Source organism: Ceratotherium simum, chromosome 3, assembly GCF_057802395.1.
Source record: "Ceratotherium simum simum isolate JZ-2026a chromosome 3, ASM5780239v1, whole genome shotgun sequence".
Taxonomy (NCBI): Eukaryota; Metazoa; Chordata; class Mammalia; order Perissodactyla; family Rhinocerotidae; genus Ceratotherium; species Ceratotherium simum.
In genome coordinates, this window is record NC_141902.1 from 46860824 (window position 1) to 46887989 (window position 27166).

Genomic DNA, 27166 nt, shown 5'->3' on the forward strand with positions numbered 1-27166 from the left:
GGGGGAAAAAAGGAGGAGGATTGGCAACAGATGTTAGCTCAGAGCTGGTCTTCCTCAGCAAAAAGAGGAGGATTAGCATGGATGTTAGCTGAAGGCTGATCTTCCTCACAAAAAAAGAAAAAAAGAAAAAAAAAGAACCAGGTCTCCTGGTTTCCGCTCTGGAGTTTTTTTTTCTCATCACCTGCTGCCTCCCAAGGATGGATCTCATGAGAGAGTTCTTTGCCTGTCGAATCCTAGAAATCTCCCTTCACAGATGACTCCTGCTTGCCCGGCAGGGCTGGGCTTTTCTGCTTCTGACCGGAGGCCTTTTTAACTCTCCAATGCCAACTGTCTCCCTGTCTCTATCCATCCCCTTCCCGGGAAAGATGGAGTGGGGTGTTAGGTGGCCACGTGGGGCCCGGTGATGTGGGAAGGAGTGACAGGCAGCCTGGGAGCCAGCCCAGCAGTAGACCTCCCAGGGACAGTGGGCACCAGCCTTGGCATCTAGGCATGCTGATCCTATTTTCCAGAGGGCCGTGTGGGGGAAGTAGGGGGTGGAATCCGGTGACTTCTCAAGCCATAAGAATTCCTGCCCTCCCCCTCAGTCTGACCCTCCCTCTGCCTGTCTGGGCCACAGCAATACCCACGGGCAGAGCGGCGAGAAAAGGAGGCAGAGGCGAGTTTGCTGGTTTGCTTGGCCGGGCACGGGGAGCCTGAGCCCTGCCCGCCCCTCCTGCGCGGGCTGTCTCCACTCACTCCTCTCCCCCCCTCTGTCCCTCCGGGCTGCTCGAGCGCCACTGCTACTGTCCCCAACCCGCCCCACAAGCCGTGCCAAATGGCAGCGTGACTCACGGCCCTGCCACCAGCCCACGGCTTGCCCGCAGCGTATAAAGGATGCCCGGGCGGGAGGCGGCCGAGCCCTGCCCGGCCCGGCCCGAGGCGCACAGAGCATGGCCCGAGGCACGGAGCGAGGCCGCGGGGGCGCGGGCTGGGGGCTGCGCGGCGCCCTGGCCGCGGTGGCGCTGCTCTCGGCGCTCAATGCTGCGGGCACGGTGTTCGCGCTGTGCCAGTGGCGCGGGCTGAGCGCGGCGCTGCGGGCGCTGGAGGCGCAGCGGGGCCGGGAGCAGCGCGAGGACAGCGCCCTGCGCGCCTTCCTGGCCGAGCTGAGCCCGGCGCCCCCGCTGTCCCCCGACCCCGGGAGCGCCGCGCGCAACAAGCGCAGCCACGGCGGGGAACAGGCGCCGCACATCCGCGCCGAGAGCCACGACATGCTGATGATGATGACCTACTCCATGGTGCCGGTAGGCGGGGGCTCGGCTCCCCATGGCGCCCCCGCCGGGTGGGCGGCGGGCAGTGTGGGGAGAGAGCCCCGAACGCCCTCTCCTCCCCTGGCCAGATGGCGAGGTGCTGTGCAGAGAGGGCCTTGGGTGTGAGCCTGGCTGGGGATGTCACCTTGGCCAGCACCCTAGCCCTCTGGGGTCAGTTTCTCCATCTGTTAAGTGGGGGAGGGGGTGAAGGGGTAAGTCTTCACCACTGTACATCTTCCACCACTGACGTCATTGAGTCTGCGGGCAAATGAGGTGTGTAGGCAGTGTTTTTAAGAGCCTACTTTCCCTCTTAACTTTGGACCAAAGCTTTCACTTTCCAGTGTGAAGGGAGCCACAGCGGCCTCCGGGCTCTGCCTGTGCAACTCGTCGGGACCCCCAGAGAGCACGGAGGCGGCATTTCTGAAAGAGCGCCGGACTCCTTCCCTGGCATAATCTAGTGATCTGGCTTTTCACCTGGCCTCGGCCCATCCCCACCAGATTGCCTAATAATCTTGCTTTAAATGAAGACAATCAGCCCTAATTTTACCAACCGCCTGCGGCCCTAATGCGGCAAAAGCTGCTCTTGGGTCTAAAGCCGTTCCAAACGGGAGAAATCAATACAGAGCGACTTGCTTAAAATGCAGTGTCAAAGCTGAGGTTCTTAATACAGGCTCCAGCGAGTCGGTGGGATTCCAGAAATCGCCAGGTTGTGTGCTGGCGGCGAGTGCATCTAGAAAGAGTCCATAGCTTTTCCTGAGATTTTCAAAGGGGCTCCATTGCCCTGCTCCGGAAAAGCTGAAGAAACACTGCTCTGAAGAAAATCTTTAAAGCACAGCCTCAAATATCTTTTTTTCCAGTTTTAAGTTTCCTTGCTTTTGCTGATTTTAACTCAGTAATTATCTAACTATTAAAAAACCTGTAGATCACATTGCAGTTCTCCATTCCATTTCACTATCCATTTCAACGGCTGTGGTCTTATTTCACTCCGTAGTTACAAGGATTTCAGTTGTATCACCTCCAGTCGAGTGTGAGCCATGCTTTGGAATCCTAGGTATTAGAAGATAAAACCACTTAAAGCTTCTGTTTTCATAGAAGCTTTCAAATAGCTTAAGTACTTTAAAAACTATATGGAAGTACTATCCACTTCAAACACATCTTTTGATAGAGATAAATTTTCCATTCCTGGCTTCATTTTTCACTCATATTATTTAAAAACTTGGGCCCAAGCAAAAATTTCAAAAACCCTCTGTAATGAAGAAATCATCTTAGGGGAATTCGCTCTTTCTCTTGGCTCTACTGTGCATTTTGAGGGTTTTTTGAAACCCTCCAAGAACGGATGCATCTGAGCATCAACGTTTTATATTTTTAATCCTGCTTTTAAGGTAGAGGCTTATATATCTAAATTACAGCCTCTTCAGTCACTAACCCAACAGAGTGGAGAGACTCATTTCTGTGTCAATCTGAAAGCTAGATTTAACTGCCACCACCTGCTCTCTCACAGGTTGGAGAGCAGAAACATCACATTTGTCAGGCTGAGAAGCATTTGTAAATTATCACCAACTCCTCCCTCACTTGCAATGGCGATGTTTGACCTTCTAGAGTCACTGTGGGAATTTCCATGCAGGCCAGGAGAAAGTAACCATCACATTGCTGGCTTTCCTCTTAGGAGCAGTTCTCAAACAGTAGACTTAGAGATCGCCTGGGAACACATTAAAAATGCAGATTCCAGGGCCCCACCCTCAGACTTGTACAATCATATATAATCTCCAGAATCGACTTTCTTAAGAAGTCCTCTGACCCGCATTCCCCCACCCTCCCACCCCCTTGGTGAGTTTGATGCAGGTGGTCCCGTGGCCACACTTTGAGAAACGCTACTCTAGACCACTACTTCTCTAACTTTAATGTGCATATGAACATCTTGCGGATCTTGTTAAAATGCAGATTCTGATTCAGAAGGTCTAATTTGGGGCCTGAGAGTCTGCATTTCTAACAAGCTCCCACTGATACCAATGCTGCTGGTCTGGGGACCACAGTTTGAGTAGCACAGTTCCACAGCAGTGGTTGCACAGTGAAATCGTATGGGGAGTTCTAAACATGACTGATGCCTAGGTCCCACCCCCAGAGATTCTGAATTAATTGTTAGGGGTGCAGCCTGGGGGTGGGCACCCACTCACCAGCTGGAAGGACAATGGCATGCCTTCCTGATGACTGTCAGCTGGGTTAAGCATCTCACTGTCAACCCTTGAGGCCTTTGCTTCGGGCAGAGGTACCAACTTTATTGCTGAAAAGCCTTTTACTTTATATTATATTATATATTAGCAATTATTCTCACCATTCGCCTTTGCAAGTTTTTCTCATCTTTACTCTGTTTTTTCTCAGAACAGAGAATTATTCACATGAGGAAACAATTTTTAAAAAAGAACTTTCACGGGGCACCCCTAGTAGAAAAGTTGCTGGGGGAACTATTTAGTATAGAGCATGGAGGTCAGCATGCCCACTTCTCACGGTTGCAGTCTTCGCCTCCCCTCGACCTTTTCTACAACACCAGTAGGTCTTGAATGAGGGTGAGATCAGAGGTTCCCCCACTGAGGTCCCATGTCCTTAGAGATCTAGGAACAAAGACATGAACTGTATGCAAACTAATGTCAGCATTTCAAAAAGTCTTGTGAAATGGCTCATTTATCCAAGATGAGCCTCCTCAAGCTGACACTTCAAAGTTCTGTGCTTTTGGCTGAAAGTACATCAACTCAGCATGGTAATTCTGGTTAGCACATTCTGACCAGAAACTGGTGGGCAGCTGTAAATGACTTTGTTAAAAAGGGCAACATACCTAATTATTAAGTACTGTTAGTTTGGTACAGTCAAACACATTAAATCTTTAAAAGTAAGTGGGTACTTGGAAGAAAAGTAATAAAAAGGGCCCTGGGTACCACGGAGACCACGGAGCTAGACCAGGAATGGGAACTCATCTGCCAGGAACTCCTACGGGAAATGCTACTTCTGTTTAGTCTCTGCCGCTGCCCCACCCCTCTTCTTCCATCTCCCACCAGATGGGATGAGAGCTGTTCTCTCTCATCCCATTCTTCAGGTCTCCCCTTTATTGATGTTCTGGTAGCTTCCTTGTCCTGCCCGAAATCTAGCGTCGAGCACCCAGTAGGAAAAACTTTTAATTCTCATAATGTGCACCTTAACAAGCTCTAAATGGATCAAAGGTTTACATTTTTAAAAAATGAAACTCTAAAATTACTAGAAGAAAATATGAGTAAATACATTTTTAACCTTGGAATGAGAAAGACCTTTCTTTCAAACTATAACTCAAAAGCCAGAAGCAAATAATAAATAAATAAATTTAACTACATTTAAAAAGCACACACAACAGCAACAAAACTTCTGCATGACAAACAATGATAAAAACAAACACACGCACCATAAACAAAGGCAAAAGATAAATGCCAAACTGGAAAAAAACGTTTGGCTCATATCATAGATACAGGGTTAATCTGAATATATATAGCATTCCTAGAAGTCAATAAGAGAAAAAACAAGAATTTAATAGGAAAATCAGCGACAGCAATAGGAATCCAATAGAAAAATGGAATGGACAGTTCTCAGGAAAAGAAACGCAAATATCTCTTAAACGTGTGAGAAAAGATCCCTTGATTTAAAAACACAAATTACAGCTGCTCTGAAATTTTCATCTGTCAGAATGCCAAAACTGCAGGTTTGACCATATATTCCGTTGGGGTAGCTGAAGGAAACAGACATGCTCTTGCATCACTGTTTGCTGTTTGGAGTGCAAAATGACAACCCATGTGGAAGGCAATTTGGCAATACCTAAAAAGATTACAAATACATTTCCCCTCTGACCCAGCAATCTCACTTGTGGGAAGTTATCCTGCTCAACAGACTTGATCACATATGAAATGACATATGCACGTAGTCGTTTATTACAGAATATTTGTAAAAGCAAAAGATTATTAACAGCACATGTCCATCAATACAGGATTAGTTAAATAAACTGACCTATACATCCGCTGGGATACTAGGTAGCTGTAAAAAAAAGAATGAGGAAATTCTGTATGTATTGCTATTGAAACAATCCCCAGAAGATATTTTAAGTGAAGAGAGCAAGGCAGAGGAAAATATATACTGTATTGCCTTGTGTAAGGAAGAAGGGGAAAAACAAACGAAGAAACTAATAAAAGTGCTTACTTAGGGAGGGTGGGGATAAGGTGGGAATGAGCCTTTCACTGTGTAGCTTTGTATATTATTTTGACTTTTGAACCAGGTGATTGTGTTACTTTTGTTGTGCGTGAAAAGGCCATAAGGTTACATGGCAGCTGCCATCAGGATGGGGGGTGATAAGGCATGGTAGGGACTGTGCCAGCCTGAGGTTCATGTACTCTGTCTCAAGGAGATGCTCTTGCTGATTTGTTGCTGTACAAGAACCAGAGCCCAGTGTGCCTCATCTTATGATTTTTTTTCAAGAGAAGTAAAAATCTGACTTTTTATGTGAAGTCGCTTGGCTTTTAAATATTGACAAAAATTCCAAAAATTTTTTTTAATTGGCTGACAGTGTGTTGGCCAAACAACACTCACGTTGTTAGGGGCTGTGTTATGAATTCCAAGCTTGGTTTACAGCAGTCTCATCATATAATCATGAGTGGTTTTAAACAAAAATGGTTTTATTTAGCTCAACCACAACCGCCCGCCCCCCTCCCCAGCCAGTTATTTCCCAGTCTGATTCTGAAAGGATAGTAGTAATTGTGCCATGGTTATTGTTATTGTTGGTTGAGTGGAGATGTTTTTTGCATTTGGTTTGGTTTGGGTTTTGTTTTGTTTTGTTTTTTGGCTGTTTCTAAAAACTCCACTTTTGGTTGATGGAGATTTCCATCACTGTGGCTTTTCAAAAGCATGTGCTCCAATTCTGAGGGTAGTTCCCAAGGGTAGTTCTCCAACTGTGTTAAGCAGTAATGCATCGTTGTAAGAATCATAGAGCTTTTCATGAGCACTGCTATGGGGTACTCTTATATGGATCTATAAATTGTCTTGTTTATAGGGGAAAAAATTATATTAGCTATAGTCACAGCTCCTGTTTGCATGGATGCTATATTTCCTTGAAGGCCCCAAGTTGGCTGTGCCAGGATTTACTTTTATTTCCCACCCCTTAGACTGAGTACTTCCAGATGATGTAAAAGTTGAGGTTTTAGACCAGGGTTGGCCAACTATGGCCTATGGGCCAAATCCAGCCTGCTACTTGTTTTGTACAGCCCACGAAGTAAGGATGATTTTTACATTGATAAATGGTTAGGAAATAAATCAAATGAAGAATAATATTTCATGGCACATGAACATTATATGAAATTTGAATTTCAATAACTGTAAATAAAGTTTTACTAGAATACAAACATGCCCATTTTTTCCATATTGTTTGTGGCTACTTTTGCGCTACAACTATAGGTTGAGCAACTGTAACAGAGACCATATGGCCTAAAATGCTTTCTGCCTGGTCCTTTATAGAAAAGGCTTGCCAACCCCTCAAATAGTCGGTGGTCCACTGGAGCAAAGGGGCACTAGGGTTGTTCCTTTGGAGAACCCAGGGTACTAAATCAGGATTGTTCTAGCATTGGGTTAACTCTGGATTAGAAGACCTTACCCAAGGAGACTGAATCCAGGACAGAGCCAACGTGATAGTGTGGTTCCACTCGAGAGAGAAGGTATATGCAGGGCTGGGCCAGGCCCTCAAGGCTTGCTCTCTCTGGGCTGGCTTCCCATGTCAAGAGCAGCCAATGTTTGGACAACATTTACCTTATATCTAAGCCTGTTTCAAACCCCATCTATTCTCTTCAGTTGAAGGGGAGAGACTTATACTCGGTTAGGTCCTGACATGTGGAGTGGGCTCTACTGAGAGATCTGAGGCCTGATACAGCAGGACAAAAAAAGACAGGGCAGCCGAAGTCATAAACCCACCTACAGAGCCTGGGAGGTGGGTTTCCGTGGCCTTCCTCACAGCAGCGTGTGCACATGGGCACTTGGGATGTCACACCTGACCCTGTGTTGTTGGTTTGCATGTCAGAAGCCATTTCCAGATGTCAGTTAAGAATGGGAGAGAACTTGAAGCTACATCTCTGCTAAGACTGTGTCTGATATTTGTACTGTGAACACATGCATAGACCTAACACATATATCAGGTCATAATGGTACGTTGAGGAAAACAGGGGAGAGCTGGCCTCTTAGCTACATCCTTTAGATACTTTCTTCATCAACACATATTTTGCATACATGCAAATAGACCATTCAATGTCGGTATAGAGCTGTCATGATTCTCTAAGGACATATGTAAGAAACTAGTGGGTCAAGACAGAGCATCTGGACCCATGAGAACAGGGCAGTTGTGTTGACCACATGAAGGGCGGTAAACCATTTGGTCCTGTTCTCAGATCCTGGAGCTACTAAAAAGCCCCTAGGCTCTTTCTAGCCAAAGCAGCAGAGCTGAGGGCTGCAGGAACAAGCCTGCTGAGCCTTTATGGCCTGAGCAGAATGGACCTTCTGGGGCCTGGGGAATTGTCCACTGTCATCTTTGTCTGCTGTTTCTCTGCCTTTCCTTCAACCTTCACTGCCAGTATGCCAGGGATAAAATGGATTTTTCCCTTTGGAACTCAAAGCCATGTGCCCCCCTGGAAAAGTGCCACTCCACTCTGGGGAGACAGCAGAAGCCCCCAGACTGCCCACTGGACCACAGGCTGGGAGATCCTCAGGTAGAGGGCCCTATCTGGGTGAGTTCCAGAAAAACTTTTCAGATCACAAATCCTCCGCTGCCAAGAGGTGGTTCATCCTCCCCTGTGCTCTTGTTCCAGAATCTCTCTGTGGCTTTCCTGGGTCACCTCCCATGGTGCTCCTGCTGCCTTCAGCCCTTGTGTGCCTGCCCTTAACTTGAGCAACCTGAATTCCTTCTTCCCTGTTAGGTTTCCAGCCAAATTCTCTCTCCCTGATGCTTCCCTGAGGTATGTGGTGGTGGTAAGCAGTGTGGACCTGGGAGTCAGATGGATTCACATCCTGGGCCCACAGCTCGGTAGCTGAGTGACCTTGGGCAAGTCTTTTAACTTCTCCAAGCCTCAGTTTCCTTGTCTGTAAGACTGAGATAATAGTACCTACCTCATGGGGTTGTTAGGAGGTTTAATGGAGATGATACAGGTAAAGTGCAGTGCCTGGTATAGTCAGGTTCCCAGTGAGTGTTCATTGTTGCTGTTATTAAGATTAATCACTGTGACTTTATCGTTAGCCCTTCCTCCCCATGCCCCCGGCATCTTGTTTCTGTGTTTACTCTTTATCTCTACTTCCTTTGGAATTGCCAATTCTGTTCATCAGTGCTTTGATCAGCTACTGCTTCAGGACGATATTTGGCCTCTTGAAGCCTAGATTGGCATCACACCAACCTAAATCATCTTGTCATTGACAACAAAATAGAGTCAGCCTTGATACGGCAACAGGACTTCTGCAGTGGTTCAGGATCTCCTAGGTCCCCAGCCCTCCTGCATGGCCACTGATGAGGTTTGACACCCACTAAGAGGAATCATCTTCACCCCCTTTCTGACTGGCTCAGCTATTATTAACGTCTGTTGATTCCTGTTGGTGATGGTCCTGAAAAACTTTTGGATGCTTTCATTGGGAAAATTGAGAAAATGTGAGTGGAAGGTAGAGCAAAAACTTATAAGGAAGGAGAACATTTACTTCTTAGGAGTCTCATGATCTCCAGCATATGGTTACCTATGTGAGAACTATCAGAACAGCTTTCAGATCTGATAAAACACACTTATCTGAAAAAAAAAAGACATTCTTTTTGTTCTCTACATTCCTCAAACTCCCCTCCCCTTCCTACCAAAAAAAGAAATCCTTGGCCAAATCTAGTTGACATTCAAGCTTAATTTACATGCATTTTATCTACAGACTAAAGGTCATGTTGTGTGAAACAAACTGAAGCTTTTAGATTGTGATTCTGCTACAAAGGGAGCATTTTTCAGCCCATCAGTTGCTTTTATGTAGCTCTTTGAGTTTTAACAACTCTATATTTTAAGTAGATATAATTTATTTCTAGTTTAAAGTTCAAGACACAATTTTCTTTACTGAAAGGTAGAATTAAAACAACAAGGCCAACTAAAGATCATTTAAAATGCAATTTGTGGAGTTTGTTCTGAATGCAATAGATAGAGTAACCGCTTCATCTGTCACTCGGAAACAAGTTTCTCATGCTTACCAAAGTGCTGGGAACTTTGGAAGCCCTGCCTGGGCTGTATGTAAAAACTATGAAGTACTTGGAAATGTGTTGAGGATAACTGTAAAGGTAAAATGATGAGCTGGCAACTGCAAAATAATTCCCCAGTTTTTCAGGAACTTAGTGGATGAGCACTGGAGTCTGGAATCCTTTTCACTAGAGGGTGGGAAGTGCCCTCTCTCTCTAGGCAACACTTGAGGACCGTGGAATCAATCCCTCTGAACAGGAAGACCTTTAGAGGAAAATCTTTACGGTGAGTTGTGTGATGAGCATCAGGGCAGTCAAAAAGAGAGAAAATCAAGCTTCACTAAAGTGATGAAGGAAGGTTTCATGGAGGAGATAGAACTTGAAATGGGCAATTTAGGGTTGGTGAGATTTGGGCAGGCAAGGAGGGCGAATCATTCCAAGTGTAGGTAATAAACTTGAGCCAAGGTCTAGGGACTGGAATGAAAATGGCACAAGGCTGGAAGAGCCAGAAGCCAAGCAGACCTTCCTGCACTGAGGCGTTTGGGCTGGCGGGAGGGGAACTAAGGTTGGCTAGGTGAGAGAGAGCCTTGCATTTCGACTTTCAATAAGTTGAGACTGAATCTGATGGGCAATTGGGAGCCATTGTAAGCTCTCTACTGGGGAGAGTCATGAAGAAAGTGGTTTTATAGGACTGATCTAGTGGTGCAATGCAGGCAAGACTGGATAGGGAAGAGACCAGAGGCAAGAAGAAAGTTAGGAAATTATTGCACTAGCCAAGGCGAGAAATGATTCATGTCTGGCTAAGGTGATGGCATCAGAAACGGAGAAGAAGCTATATAGCCTAGAAATATCAAGAGAGAGGAATGAATTGAACTTGATGACTAATTGGATATAAGAAAGAGAAAGAAGCCATGTGGTCCAGATCTGTGTGACACCATGAATGGTGTTGGCATTGTGGACAGAAATGAGGAAACGCTGAAGTGGGTTAGTTTAGAAGTGAGATGTTGAATTTGTTTTGAGACCAAATATGAGATGAAAAGAGAAAAAAAGAGAGAAGGAAAACTGAAAAAGTATTCAAGGAAAGGAGAGCATCTTGCTTCCAAGAAGAACTCTGTCTTCTCCATGAGAGAGGTCTTTACAAGTCTAAAGTAGAAGACAGACCCCAAAGCCTTTATAATGAGCAATAGAATCATACTGTATGTTTACTCCTGGCTCCCCTATTAGCAGTGTGAGCTTTGACAGGCCACTCAACCTCTCAGTGTCTCAGTTCTCTCATCCTTAAGAAGGCGATGATAGCAGTATCCTCCTTAGGTGTTATCACAAGGATTCCATTCAATAATCCATGTAAAGTCCTTAGCATGGTGCCTAGAACTCAATATGTGTTAGCTTATTGTTACTGATATTTTAGCATTTCTCAAATGCTTTCTTTCTGTGCTTCAGGGAATTTTGAAGCCTTATGATAAGAAGAATGGCAATAGAATCAACAGAACTTGCCAGAGAAAGGGCAGGGCAGATTCTAGGTTGACTGTAAAATTTGGAATCCTGGTGATTAGGACAACACACAGATCTCTAGAAAGAATCCTCTTTCCCAAATAGTGTTTTTTCTAGTTAACGGATCCAAAAGGAAAAATATATTTTGGGTATTGGATTTAGGGAAGTTAATTATACTAAGCATAATTTGCAAATATTTTTATTCATGTTCAATGTGAACCCATGCATTGATTCTTTCAGTAACCAAATCTTTAAGAATCACATAGGAATGGCACATTTGTGAGATCAACGGTCCCATCTAGCCAGTGTTCTGATGCTAACAGCATCAACAATTGTTTTGTGGGTGAGCATCTCACTGGACCCCTAAGGACCTCCTCTAAATGTTTTCCGGAGAATCCACTTGTAGCTATTCCCTGTGCCTGGGGAGGAGGGGGCAGAGCAAGGAGTAGATTGACAAAACATCTTCACAAATGTTTTTGTTTTGTACAAAGAATGCCACAGGGCAGAGTTTGGGGATAATAGTTTAATTCTTTGTCCATTCCCCTAACATCTGACAAGTTACTTCACTATGGTTTCTGTATACTTTTCTGACTATAAGGTGGGGATAAGAATGCTTAGGTAAAAATCAGAAATTATCTGAAGATGCTTGTTGAAGGAAACAACGTGAGCACAAAATAATGTTATTAACAGTTAGTGAAGGATTATTCCCACAGCACTCCTGCTTCAGAAAACTCCATTAGAGGCCTGGGAGAGACAAGTGATTTTCAGCTCACTTCAAAACACTCATCTCTTCCTCCCCTCACTTCTTCTGCACTTATTTGTCTGTATCACACAACTAAAACTTTGCTTGTTTATAGTCTTGGTCTCTAATTCGTCACCTTTAGTCACCTTGTCTCTTTAAATATATCTCACTGTTCTTTGCTAAGCCTCTAGTGAGGTGTTTGCTGAATACCTCTTCCCTGATGAATTCATCCACAACTCAACAAGTACAAATATAAACTAAGACGTCTGCCAGTTTCTGAATCTGGTTTCTTGCCAAGCTAAGAGTTTGGAAGATGAGCCTTAGAGTATTTTTTAAATTCCTTCTTCAGAACTCATGCTACCCACCAAATAGGAGATGGTGTCAGGTATTCCTAAGACTGACTTAGAGACCTGCTCTACCTGTCAGAGATTCATTCATTCATTCGACAGGTAGTTACTGAGCTCCTACTGTGTCCCAGGCTTATTGCGGGGATGCAAGAATCAGTATAAACAAAACATAAAATCTCTGTCCTCTTCGACTTTGTTCTGTTGGGGAGAGGCAGACACAACCCAAAGTAAATTATCTAAAAGATTAGAAGGTGATAAATGCTATGGAGAACAATAAAGCAGGGGTGAGGATTAGGGAGAGGGGAGGAGAAGATGCAATTATAAGTCATGTGGGTGGGGAAGGCCTCACTGAGAAGGGGACATTTGAGCAAAAACTTGAAGGAGGAGGAAGTGAGCTATGTGGATATCTGGGGAAGGGCTGTTCAGGCAGAGGGAACAGCAAGTGCAAAGGCCCTGAGGTGGGAGAGTGTCTGGAGAGCTCAAGGACCAGCAAGGAGACTGCAGCAGAGTGAGTGGGGGGGAGTAGGAAGAAAGGAGGTCAGAAAGATAACTGGGGGGAGGAGGAACAAGGGGACCAGTTGATGTAGGGCCTTGCAGGCTGTTGTAAGGACAATGGCCTTTATGGGGAGTCTTTGGAGGGTTTTAGGCAGAGGAGTGACATGATCTGACCTGCCTTTTCAAAGAATCACTATGATGAGACTCTGTGGGCAGAGTGGGCAGTGAGAGCAGTAAGGCCATTTATACAGCTATTGCAATAACCCAAGAGAAAGAAGAGAGTGGCTTGGGCCAGCGTGGTAGCAGTAGAGCTGACAAGAAGTGGATGGTGTCTAGATATGTCTGGTGGTCGAGCTGATGGAATTTGCTGACAGCTTGAGTATGAGATGTGAGGGGAAAAAAAGGAGTTAAATGATTTCAAGATTAGTGGCCAAGCAATGGAAAGACAGAATTGCCATTAACTGAGATGGCAGAACTGCAGACAGAACAGGTCTGAGGGAAATTCAGGAGTTCTGTTTGGGGTATGTTAACATGAGATTTCCATTAGATGTCGAGGTGATGATGTCGAGGAGGCAGCTGTGTGCCAGAGTCTGGGAGTGGGTCCCAGTGGAAGGTGTGCTCAGTAAATAGTGGAGATACTGAGCATGAGAATATTCATTATCTGGACACAGGAAGGCTCTAACCAAGAGTCAATCTACTCCTTAGTAAATCCAGACTTTTTTTTAAAGCTTTTTTAGGACCAGCCTGGTGGTGTAGTGGCTAAGTTCGGCATGCTCCACATCGGCAGCCTGGGGTTCACAAGTTCGGATCCCGGGTGTGGACCTACACCACTCATCAAGCCATGCTGTGGCAGGCAGGCATCTCACATACAAAATAGAGGAAGATGGGCACAGATGTTAGTTCAGGGCAAATCTTCCTCACCAAAAAAAATAAATAAATAAAATGAAGCTCTTTTATAAGCAATCAAATTAAATCAATGAACTGTATTGTGAGCCTTTTGCACCCAGAGATCTTGTCTTACTTTTATGAGCACGGGACCCAGCTTATCAAGTGTTTCCTGATAAATAGATAGGTACTTCTAAGTCAGCCAGAAATATGTTGGGGGGAAGTTTTAAAGAAACCTTTTAGCAACTGAGTAATATGTAAGTCAGTATAACAAATGCTAACTAGGTGCCTGTTCTGGGCAGTGTGGGTGCACACTGTGGGCGATGAGGAAGAACAAGAAAGGAGCCCCCAAGGAATTTACTGGCTAGTGGGAGGGAAAAGACAAGTCCTCAAACAGTGATAACACAAAGCGAGGGATAATAGAGCCCTAAGAGAAGTAAGAATAAAATCCAGTGGGCGATCAGGAAAGGTTTCAAGAAGGAGGTGGCATTTGAGCCAAGACTTGAGGTATGGGCAAGACTTCAGAAGGAGAGGGAAGGGAAGAAGGCCCTTGAACAGCAGATTGTTCGTTTTGGTTTGAGCATGATATAGGTAGATGTAAAAATATCTGAAAAGTCTTTGCCTTCGTTCTTGAAAATTATTTTGGGTATAGAATTGAAGATGTTTTCCTTTCAGTACTTTAAAGATGTTACCCCACTGTCTTCTCACTTGCATTGTTTCCAATGAGAAGCCTACTGTTATCCCTGTCTTTGTTTCTCTGCAGGGATTGTGTCTTTTCTTCCTCTGGCTGCTCCTAAGACTTTCTCTTTATTGCGTGTTTTAAGCAGTTTGATTATGATATGCCTTAGTTTCGTTTTCTTCGTGTTTCTTTTGCTTGCATTTCATTGAGCTTGTTGGAAATATGGATTTAGAGCTCTAATTAAAATTTGGAAAATTACCTGCCGTTATTTCTTCAAATATTTTTCTGCCCCGTCTGCCAGCCAGGGACTCTGATTACACACGATTGGGCTACTTGAAGTTGTTCCACGGCTCACTGATGATCTGTTCACTTTTTAAGCCTTTTTTCCCCATGTGTTTCGTTTGGGCCAGTTTCTATTGCTGTGTCTTCAAGTTCACTAATCCTTCTTCTGCTGTAGCTAATCTGCTCTTAGTCCCATTCAGTGTGTTTTCATCTCAGGTGTTGTCATTTTCATTTCCAGAAATTTGAATTGGGTGTTCTTTATTTTTTTATTTTGTGTTTCCATTTAACATGTTCAGTCTTGCCTCTAGCTTCTTGAACATTTGGAATACAGTTAAGATAACTGTTTTATTGTCTTTACTAATTCCTTCATTTATGTCATTTCCAGGTGAGATTCAATTTATTGATTTTTTTTCCTCATTATGGGTTGTGTTTTCCTGCTTCTTTGCAGGCCTGGTAATTTTTTATTGGATGCTAGACATTATGAATTTTACCTTGTTTGATGCTATAGCTCAATTAGGCACTCTTTAATTATCAAGGGGAAGAAACACACAGCCTTGGATAAGTTCCACATAGCCGACCATCCCAGGAACTATACATTCCAACCTCATACCAAAAAGGTCCTACTGTCTGTTTAGCACTCAAATAATTAAATTGAAATTAAAGAAAACACAAAAAGAACAAAAGATAAATCCAGTTTGAAACCAGGATGCTCAGGAAGGGAAAGTGGCCATTTCTCTTTTCTGCTGAGGGGTGAAGAATGCACTCATTCACAGATTACGATTTGGAAAGCTCTGGGCTATGTGTTGGGGTTATAAAAATAAATAAGAGGGGCTGGCCTGGTGGCATAGTGGTTGAGTTCATGTGCTCTTCAGTGGCCCAGGGTTTGTGGGTTTGGATCCCAGGTGTGGACCTACGTGGCTCATCAAGCCATGCTGTGGCAGCATCCCACATACAAAGTGGAGGAAGATTGGCACAGGTGTTAGCTTAGGGACAATCTTCCTCAAGCAAAAAGAGGAAGATTGGCAACAGATGTTAGCTCAGGGCCAATCTTCCTCATCAAAAATAAAAAATAAAAAAATAAACAAGATATGTACTTCTCCTGCCCTCAGGTGCTTACAGTTAGTGGGGAACAAACAAGTAACCAGGCAATGTTGTATGTGCCCTGACGGGAGAAGTGTGGGATGCTGTGGGACCACATAGGAACATCTCCGACCTGAGATGGGAGGAAAGACTTTCTGGGAAAGTGATACCTAAGCTACAACCAGGATGATATGTGATGGAAGAGAATGACTAGGAGTTTTGTAACTTTTTGCTGATTGTTAATGTGTCCATTATAGTAAGTTGGGAAATACAGAAAGATATAAAGACTGTAACTTTGAAATTGCTTTATTTTGCGAGTTTAATGTAGCTTAGTGATTTATGGAGAAGTTACCCTGTGATCCTTTTTGTTTTGTTGTTTTTTTTTTTAAACTGCTAAAGAATCATCACTAAAAGAACAAAAAGATCTTTACTTCTTTAGTCAGGGCTCTATTGCTGTGGTTTCAAGAGCTCACAGGGAGTTTTCTGGGAAAGGGAAAAAGAGAGAGAGAGAGAAATTGCAGAACCTGGAAGACGCTGGCATAAACCTTTGGTGGGTTTTTTTGGTGTTTTTTTTTTTTTTTTTGGTGAGGAAGATTAGCCCTGAACTAACATCCAATGCCAATCCTCCTCTTTTTGCTGAGGATGATCGGCCTTGGGCTAACATCCGTGCCCATCTTCCTATACTTTATATGCAGGACGCCTGCCACAGCATGGCTTAATAAGGAGTGCATAGGTCCACACCTGGGATCCGAACCTGCAAACCCCAGACCACCGAAGCAGAGCATGTGACCTTAACCACTACACTACCGGGCCGGCCCCAAGCCCTTGTTTTTGATGGTACAGGGTAGAACTTCTCAAAGTGTGGTAGAGACCATCTGCATCAAAAGGACCTGGGAGCATCTGTTTAAAATGTTGATGTCTGGGCTCCACACTGGATCTCCTGAGTCAGAATTGATGGAGGTTGAGCCTGGGAATCTGTATGTAAATTGCTCTCCAGGTGATTCTAATACACCCTAAACTGGTGAATCACGAGCCTAGAATTAAGCCAGATTGGGTGGGAGAAGGGATTAGAGGCTTGGTAGTTTGAGGTTTAAAAGAGGAGGGCCTGACCCAGGACAGGTTGGATCCCTAACACCAGGGAGGGGGCTGCAGGTGTTCAATTATGGTGAGAGTGAATAATTTTTTCATATGTTTATTGGTGATCTGACAGTTTTTCATTGTGTGAGATTTGTTCATTCATGCTTTAGTTCATTTTTCAATTGTTTTTTAATCTTTTTCTTATTAATTTACAAATACCCTTTACATAGGAAAGTTATTAGCTTTTTGTGTATTATACACACTGCAATAGTTTTCCCTCGATAGTGATTATAACGTTTATTGAGAACATACAACCTGCCAGGCGCTACGCAAAGGGCTTTAGGTATGTATGTCAAAAACGTCCTTAGCCTGATAACAATCCAATGAGGTAGTTACTATGATTATTGTCATTATTATTCCAATTTTACAGACAGGTCACTGAGGCTTAGAGAGGTTAATCATCCTGTTTGAGATCACAGAGCCAGTGAGTAATGGAATTGGAATTTGGATCAGACAGAGCTGTGTCTGACTCCAAAGCCTGTGTTCTTTATATCGCACTTTTTGACCTTGGGTGTTATCTGCCTTTTCATTTCGTTTATAGTTTTTTTTCGAGGGGTACTGAAAAATTTTCATTGTCATGTAGTCAAATCTGTAACCCATTTACGGATTCTTTTTTTGATTTATCTTTAGAATGTTATTCCTTACCTCAAGATCTCAAGATCAAATTGTCACCTATGTATTTTCTCATAGTTACATATAATTTTGCTTGAAAACTATTCCATTACATTTGCATGTGTTTAAAATAGAGATAAAAAGAGCCTTCCCCCTTTAAGAAACAATTGATCAGAATAACTTGTAAAATTGCTGGACTCAAAAATAGGCAATTTACTACAAAAACGCTTTTTAAAAATAAAGTACAGAGAAGGATTTGAGATGAGAAACTTGATTTTTAGCTGCTACTTTTTTTTCTATATGACTAGGGGAGAGCTGTAGGATGAGATGCAGTATCAAGTAGATAGAACATCACGTTGTCTCTGTTTGTGTTATTTCCAACCTGGAGGAAGAAAGATCTGAGCCCAGAAGATACTGGGAGAACATGTTCTGAGCCTCCTCTGAGAGTGGCCCAGCATTTCTGGTTCCAGAGCTGGGTCACCCAGTTGGTACCACAAGTGTCCTTGCTGCCGGCAACTCTTCACCCAACCCGTCAACAGGAGGAAAAGCAAAAGAACTGGCCATTCTTGACAGGCAGCTGCTTGAACTGCAGACAGGATAAGGCTGAGAACCTGGGGGTTGTTGACCCCTGAGGGGCTCCTGGTGGGAGAAGGGAAAGGTTTAGGAAGGGGGTTATAATGATGAATGGCGACTTATTGATTGTATCACTTATTGATTTGTATCTGGCTATTTCTGTAAATCCTATTCTGTACTACATTTTGAATTCAGTTGATAAACCAAGCTAGTAATTAGACTTTAGTTAAATGCTTTTGTTAAAATAGTATGAATTGATGACTTTTCAAAAGCAGAATCAGCTGACTTACGTTCCAGTCATGACCAAATGTGTTTGTATAACACCGGCATGAACATGCACAGTTGTTTTCATAAGGACTCCTTCATTTACTCCTCACAGCCATTCCCTGGGCTAAGTATGGTCATGGGTTCTATTTGTTAAGGGGCTGAGAGCTTGTGCAGGGTCCTGTGCAGTTAACAAGAAACAGCCATCCACGCACCCCCCACAACCCCTGTTTGACCTGGGTCAGAGCCTGAAGAAGGTCTCCAAGCACACGTGGAGGAGGAAATGCTCCTTTGAGGACTTCTTTTTTTTTTTTAATTTAATTTTATTTTTTTCCCCCCCAAAGCCCCAGTAGATAGTTGTATGTCATAGTTGCACATCCTTCTAGTTGCTGTAGGTGGGACGTGGCCTCAGCATGGCCGGAGAAGCGGTGCATCGGTGCGCACCCAGGATCCGAACCTGGGCCGCCAGCAGCGGAGCATGCGCACTTAACCACTAAGCCACAGGGCCGGCCCATCCTTTGAGGACTTCTGTCATGCATTTTCAGATGTCCCCAGTGGTAACAAATGTTACACTGGGGTGTTCCCCAACGACCTGATCCCAGCTGAAAGTAATTTTGCCAGAGACATTGGGTCAGGGTGTTTGCTGGAATCACCCCCTTCCAACTGGGATTGTTGAGGAGTCCTGGGCCCAGCCCCAGCTACTTCAGCTTCTGTGATTCCCCAGCTTTTGCATGCAAGAGGACTGGCCAAGACTGTGGGTGGCCTCCAGACCAACCCTCGTTAATTATCTGTTCAGCATTCCCGGCAATGACTGAGGCAGGGTGAGGAGGGCTGCAGGAGGCTGCACTGTCTCCAGGAATTCAGTGCAGCCCAGCAGAACGTACTCAGCAAAAGAAATGCCTTAGGGATAAGTAGTCCAACCCCAGTTCCCTGGAGGGCAGGCAGGCCTCCATCACCATCCGGATCCACTTAGGAAAGCAAGAGGAGCTAGTGAATACCACCATGTTTTCCCCATGGCATTTCATCTTCATTGATGTCTGAGACTCCCTTACACGCCAGCACCCCAGTCTCTGCCTGGCTGACCCAGCCCTAACCAGCCCTGGGAGCAGAGCTCATGCAGGTGCCTCTACTCCCGAGAGCCTGGAAGGTTTATGTCATTTCCCTATGGACCAGGGCACATCAGTTGTTTCTGGTTTTGCAGTGATGTTGATGTGGGCTGGAGGGGGACAGCCACGGCTCAGGGACCCTAATAGGATAACCCTAGCATCTCCAAGCTCCTGTTTTCTAAGATTAGTGGAATGTCTGCCAAAATAAAGTTATCCTAAGCAAGCAGGCACAGAGAAACAGGTAATCACGTGCTAGATGCTCAGCTCCCATACACAATGTTCCCGCCGGTCAGAAAGGAATAATATCATTGGTTGAGGAGCTTATTCCCCTCCCAGTTGAGCAAGTAATTATAATGAAGTAGTTATGAGGTACCTACCATGTGCTCGATGCCATTCTTTTTTTTTTTTTTTTAATTTTTTGTTTATTGCAGTGACATTGGTTTATAACATTGTAAAAATTTCAGGTGTACATCATTGTACTTCTATTTCTGCATAGATTACATCATGTTCACCACCAAAATACTAATTACAACCCATCACCACACGCATGTACCGAATTCTAACGCTGGATAGGGAATGGATGAGTGAATGGGGCAAACAGAAAGAGGATGAAACAGTCTCTATGATAAGAGCCTATCTGGTTAGAAGCTAGAGTAACACAAAAAAGCGTGCCAACAGGCAGCCACATGGTGATGCTGCGGGCTCAGGAAGGGCCGTCCATGGGAATTGGGGTCTTTGGGGAAGGCTGGGCAAGATTCAGCTGGGCTCTGAGGATCCCAGGCAGGATGAACAGACAGGAGCACTCAGCCCCTAGGCCACTGATGTGGGTTGGCCAGGGCTTGCTCCCTTCAACTGACGAGTGCCTAGACCTTTGGCTGATCTTCCTGTGGGGCTGCAGGAAGAAGGTCATGCCCCAGAATTCCCCACCACCACCCCACTCTGGTACAGGACAAACCCCATCTTCCCATTGGGGTTTGCAGATTGTCACCACCGCATCTTGGCCCCAATGTGAATTCCTGCCTTTCACAGGGATGAGTCCAGGGTGGCTGACCTCATCTTCAGACCCCCCCATGAGGGATTCTTCCAACACCTGTAGTTTAACCTTCAAGTACAAGCAGCTGGCTGTGTCTCTGTAGTCTAAGGAATCTCAGTCAATGGCAGGCTGATTATCAGCTCCCTGGAGCTGTTTCTAAGGGATCATTCAAATGAACATAATAACATCAATTTGCATAATTAGGGAGAGTCGTGAAGAGTATTCAATTGTCTAAGAAAAAAGGAATTTAAGTTGTAAAATAGGTCAGATCTGAAAGGTGCCTTAGAATTTACACAGTGTTCCAGCTAGCAAACGGGAGCCTGTACTTGGGGAACTTCAGAGAAGCCATGACAGGACATATTGTTTCAGCATCATGCAAACCAGAGCAGCTGGTGCTGACGGGCAGGTTTGCTCTTTTCCTTTCTCACGAATCAGTCCTGAGAGTGAAAGGTGAGAGGAAGGGAGTTTAGGAGGGCAGCCAGCCAACCACCGAGAGTTTTGTGTTCAGATGAGCAGGGGCAGATCGCCGCATTCAGCTCTATTCATTCTGATTAGAAAAGAACTCTTTTGATTAAACCTTTCACTTTTGCACAGAAAAGATTTCTTGAATTGATGCATTTTTAATGAGTAGAAATCTAATATCCTGTTCATATTCAAAGTAAACTAAAGCAAAAATTTGCATTTCGAGTTGAATTCAGACCATTCCTTTTGCGAAGGCTAAAATAGCATGAAAAAGTAGTTGTGGGGGAAAACAGTACTCAGCTCTGGAAGCCGGCTGGGTGAGCCTGGGTCCAGCTACTCCACTGGCTTCCTCTGGACCTCAGCTTTCTCATCCCTCCTCCCCTGACTCCAGGTCTCTGGGTGTCCCTCCCCACCTCCTACCCCTGCCCTCATTCCCCTGGTGGGAGCAGAGTTTGAAATCATCTTGTTACTGCACCAAGGGCATGATCTGCTCGCTGCGAGACAAAAGCCAGTCGTGAAGGGGCAAGATGGTGGAAAAGAAAGGACGGTTTATTATAGCTTGCTAGCAAGGGGGAAGATGGCCGACTAATGTCTCAAAGAACCATCTTAAGGGGCACAAAATCTTACAGCAGTTATATAGGCCAGTGGGCTATAGGGGAGATGGTTAGGAATGTTGACCTTCTGATGTTACAGACTGGGAGTACCAGACCAGATCTTTCACTTTTCATTGATAACAGCTATCAGCATAGACTCTCTGTTCGGGAGTCATCACATTTCTAAGGAACTCAAAAGAACAAAGTTCTCATCTTATCGCAGCTAGGAGGTACACACACAAGCAGGGGTTGTAAAATCTACAGAGCAGTTAGATGTCCTGGAGGGTGCATATCCAGCTAGGTTAGTTTATCAGAGGTCATTCAAAGTTACAGTAGGGTTTCTTTCTACAATATGGCTTCCCTTATGTCAACCTTGTCTTGAGAAGGTATCAATCTGTCTAGTCCAGCCCTCTCCTTTTACAGATAAGTAACTAAGGCCAACCCCACCCCAGTTTACCCAGAGCAGCTCCATTTTTATTTGTTTTATATATTGGGGTTTGGCAATTTATGTGGGAAGAAGAAAGATCTTATGGCTAATGAACAATTTGGAAATCACTGGACTAGACAACTGTTCTAGTTCATTCTATGTTCATTTGTCTAGAAGCAACAGAGATATGTCCCAGTTATTCCAAGTGATGGGGGTAAGTGAAGGCACGATATTTGGATTCCCAAATTAGACCCATCTTTTGGGTTCACATAATGCTTGCACGCTCATTTCTCTCTCTCTCTCTGAATTACTAAAATCACAGCAAAGTAAAAATCACCCCTTATCTCAACATATCTCTTAAAACTATATAAACTAAGAAGTGAAAATCCCCTTTTCATCCCTTAGTCTCCATCTCCAGGAGAAAAAAAAATTGTTTGGTTTATGACCCTCCCAACTTTTCTTTGTGCTTATCCAGACTTATCTAGATTTTGTTTTTCAACCAAAAAGCTGCATTGTGTTACGTGGCTTGGGCTGCACCTTGGCCGTCTTTCCAGATTAGATCTAAATTAGATATAGATCTACCTCATTCTTTTTCATCTGTCTAACATGTGCCTTCTTAATGGATGTTTAGGTTGCTTGCATGCTTTTGCCATCACAAACAATGTTGCAATGACCATTCTTGTCCAGAGATCTTTGTATACTCCTCCTACAAGTAAGATTCCTAATTCACTGCATTTTCTAATGGATACTGCCAAATTATGTCCCATCTCTTTTAGTTGAATTTAAAACCGGCTCACGCCGTCTGATGCCAGGTTAGCAAAAAGTCTGTTATTTTTCTCCAGGGGTCCTGTCCTTGTACCTGAATTGCCCAAGATCCACGAGTTATACTAATTCAGTGAGACGCAGTCTCTGTCCAAAGAGAAAACTGGAATGTCTGGGCAGGCCACTAGAGCAGGACCCATTTTGGCCGGCTTTTCTCCCCTCTCTACTGTGTATTGTCAATGTGAAAACAACTCCCCATGCAATGTGCTGTGTCCCTGTCCATTGCTGCATTGACCTGCTCCCTGGGGAGATTAGTGTTTCTTCTGGGGAGATGACTCCGCCTCCCCCGTGACATGTTGACCAAGGGTGCACTAAATCTGAGCTCTCGGGGGCACCATTATTTATGTTGCTCTCAGGTCATTTTTGCCACGAAATGTGTCCTCCAAGCTAGTGTGGCTGCGTTGGGAGGGACTTCCCACCACAGCTGAAGACTTCTTCCTGTGCCTCACCCACTGTCTTCTCAACACCATTGGGTTCTCGTATCATAAACCCAGGTTAGCAATTTGTTGTCTCCTTCTCTTGAGCCCAGCTCTCCGATGGAGAGCATTGATATGCTTTCTGGCTTGAACCCTATCTCCCGGTGCAGAAGTTCCAGGCCTGGAACCAGGCACTGTTCTATGCACGGTGGATACAGACAAAATAGAGAGCAAGTTCTGCTCTCAAAATGCTTCCATTCTTTGGGAAGCGGGGGCAGGTAATAAATAAATGCATACATAAGCAAGATAACATTGGATAATGATAAGTGTCACAAAGACAAAAATGCCAGGTGAGGTGACTACTTTCAGCTGGGGAGTCAGAAAGCCTTCCTGATGAGGTGACATTTGAGCTGAGGCCTCAGTGAAGATGTAGGTACACCAAAAATGCTCAGCAAAGACCTGTGATGACGGCCAGCATGACTGGAGCAGAGTGACGGGAGAGAGGGGTGGAAGGTGGCCTTGAGGGGGAAAGGCCACGTCATGGATGGATCCATCCTGACACCCCCAGGACAATGAGCTCTAAAGCGTCTTCAACGTTCTCACATCTTAAATCAAGATTTAGAAAGCCCTCTATGCCAAATGTGACTCCTTAATTTAACAATCTCGATTTTGTGATTTTCAATTTTGAATTTTCTTCTTTTCATCCAAATTCTTAATCATTATTATTAGGAAAAAAAAAGTTTCTGACTTTGTTATGGCCACACCTTTTCATACCGTATGTTTCACCTTGATAACAATCTTATATAGCCCAAGTTTGTTAAAAGAATATTGCCAAGTGAAGATCAATACAACTTACTGGTAAATATCTAAATTGACTTTTAGCCTATAACTGCAGCCAAAAGATCAGGAAATGAAAACTCCTTCTTCACTGTTTTCTACAGAATCTGTGCCTACCCCAGACCAGTGATGAGTATGAAAGAGAAAGGCTAATTTTCCTATTGATGCTTCTGTTGTTTCAAACTACGCTTTCTGCTGTGATTCCCCAGGCAACAAATGAAGTATTGTCAAGTCCGTAATGGTCCTCTCAATGGGCAATTATACATTTCTTAAGACAATAAATTTTGTCTGTAGTGAAGCTGATTACATTCATTTAAGAAAATGACTAAAAACAGTAAATCAAAATTTTTTCTGTCTGGTTACATTAAGATCATCACCAGAGCCATAATAGAAAGTGCAGTAGACCTGGAATCTAGGATCCTGGAGTCGAGCCTGGCTCTTCTATGAGCAAGCGTGTGATCTTCAGTAAATGACGTCACCACCCTAAGCCTCTAAGTTCTTATCTCTATGAAGTGGAGGGCACGGCTGTCCAATACCCTTAGGCTCAGAGTTGTTGGGGCGGGGAGGGACCGGTGTGTTATGGGGAGGGGCACCTGGGATGTTCCAAGGCGTTGCTGAGTTTCCAGTTCTTTGACTGGGGAGTGGTATATACGTGTTTGTTTTATCATTCATCTTTAATTGTCTGTACACATCTTATATATTTGTGATCTATATGATATATTTCACAATAAATTTCTAAAGCAGTTAATAATTACCTGTTGACAGACTTGACAAAAACTAAATACAGTGTAAGTTTTCCTCTGGATCTCCTAGCAAACAGAATAAACCTAGATAGAAGACAAAACAATTTTTCCCCTCAAATCAAAACACGTCCTTTTCAAAAAGAGTTTAATTGAAAGAGTAATTGGTGCAATTTTTGAATAAAACAAAAGGGCGTATCGTGCTTAGTACGCTCCCTCCCACCCTGGCCCTCCACTCCCCCTTACTTGAGGTTTTTTAGGTTTCTCTCCAGAAACATTCCATAGAGCCAAAGACAAAGAGAGAATCTTGAAAGGAGCAAGAGAGAAGCCTATGGAAGCATTTGTGTGTGCACGGCTTTTTTACATAAATGGAAGTACCTTATACCTAAATGGAAGTACCTTATACATGCTGCTCTGTACTTTGTCTTTTTTCATTTATTCTGGAGATCTTTCAATGTCAGCCTTAGGGATTTAAATTCATTCTTTTTTGTAGTATTTCATTGTATGGCTATGCTACACTTTATCTAACCAGACCTCACTGATAAATATTTAGGTTGTTTCTCGTTTTTGCTCTTGCCCGTGAAGGGGAGTAAGACTATCCTCTACCCACTCTGGGTCCTTTCTGGCTGGGCTGCAAATTAAATTGACATGAGATTGAATAGCAGGAGAAAATCAAACAAAGCTTTATAACATGTATACAAGTGACAGACCTAGAAAAACTGGGTAACTTGACAAAATGGCAGAGGTTCTCATCTTAAGTACTATCTTCAGCTAAAGACAAAGGAGGATGTTGGGGGTAGGGGGAGTCAGTTGTGGGAGATTACCAGAAAAGCTCAGTAAACAAGAGTAAGGTTATTATGCAGATTTAAGGCCTCGCCTTCTGCACTGATAATTTTCTAGAGATGAAGTCATCCCCCCTTCTTCCCAGTACAGAGAGGGAGATATCTTTGCAAATGGAGATTTCCCTTACAAATGTAAATGTTTGGTAAACAGAACTTTGATAACAATAGGCTTAGCAAGGACCCTCCCAGTCTATCGATACCCAGAATTATCTATGGTGATGGCCTGTCCTGGGGACAGGCCTTCTGTCTTAAATCCTTTTAGGGAGTTAGTTGAGGGGGAGGTCAAGGTTTCTTTCAGAGTCTTCTGAGCCTTTATTGTCTTCAGCTTGAAATAATCCACACACCAGAGTGGCACATCTTGGGGGGGCCTGCCCTGAAACCCATCACCCACACTTCTGCAACAAACATCTTTGTACTTATGTCTTCTCACACATATATGAGTGTATCTGTAGCATAAAACCCAAAGTGTAATTGGTGGCTCAAAAGGTAGATCTATTTAAATTTTAGTAGATATTGCCAAAATGCATTCCTAAGAGACAGTATCCCTATACACTTCCATGGACAGGATATGAACGTGCTGCTTTCCTGACACCCTTGTGAAATGGACTGTTAGCCTTTTTACTGACAAACCCAAGAGGTGAAAACAGTATTTCATCATTTGAGTTTATTTCTTTAACAAGAAGTGAAGATGAGTCACTCTTGTCTTTCTCTGAACTTTCTGTTTGGGTCCATTGCCCTTTTTTCCTGTTTGTTTTTTTTTTTTCTTTTTGGCTTCTTGTTCCTTTACTTAGTGCTTCATAACAGCTCTTAAAATACTAGCCCTTTGCAATTATTTTCCTAAGTTTGTGTTTCTCCCTTGTTATTGCTTGTAGCATTTTACCTCTTGCAGAAATTTTAAATTATTAGATAGTCGAATTTATCACATTCTTCTTATTTATAGTATAGGGGCTGTTTCTTTCTTAGAAAAATCTTTCCTGCTCTAATGCCATTATAAACATTTTTCCCAAGTTTTCCTCTAGTACTTGTACTAGTTTGTTTTTAACTTTTAAATTGTTGATCCCTGTCACTATTAACTTGTTTACTGTAAGGAGTGAAGTAGGGCTCCAGATTTTTGTTTTTTCCCCAGATGTCTTCCAGCTGTCTCAATAATGTTTTCCTTCCACACTTTTGAAATGCCATATTATTTGGGTCTAAAAACTGCTTCTTGGATGGTAAATCAGTAAATTAACTAAGGCATTCCTGAAGCATTCAAGGAACCATCAAAACAATAGCATAAATAGAGCATGCTTATCATGTGCCAGGCCCCATTCTAGGTGTGTTGCATGTATTTGCTCATTTAATCCACATACCCACGCTATTAGGTAGGTGCTATTAGCTCCATCTACAGACGAGGACACTGAAGCACAGAGAAGTTCAGTAATTCCCCCAAGGTCACACTGCTTGTGAATGGCAAAGCCAGGATTTGAACACGGGCAGTTTGACTTCAGAATCCATGCTTCCATCCACACTCTCTGCTGCCTCCACAAAATGGAAAACACTGTTGTGTGTGCTTGCTTCCTCCATGCCAGGCACTGTTCTAAGAACTTCACATATAATAATTTCACTTACCCTTTACAACAATCCCCAAAAGTAAGCACTATTGATATCTCCATTTTACAGATGAGCAAACCGAGGCAGAGTGTAAGTGGAGGACAGAAAGTGAGGGGAGAGTGGTACGAAATGAGGCCAGAGAAGGAGGAATTTTGCTCTATCTTTAGACCAACAAGAAATCACAAG

General features: G+C 43.8%; 1 protein-coding gene across 1 annotated transcript in view; it reads left to right on the plus strand.

The window, feature by feature from the left end:
* The first annotated feature begins 914 nt into the window (after positions 1–914).
* GLDN (gliomedin) overlaps positions 915–27166 on the plus strand; it is a 58382-nt gene continuing 32130 nt past the window's right edge. The window contains exon 1 of the mRNA XM_004421578.3: positions 915–1280. Within this exon, the coding sequence (XP_004421635.2) occupies positions 930–1280 (351 nt within the window). The 5' untranslated portion in view covers positions 915–929. The remainder of the gene's footprint in view (positions 1281–27166) is intronic.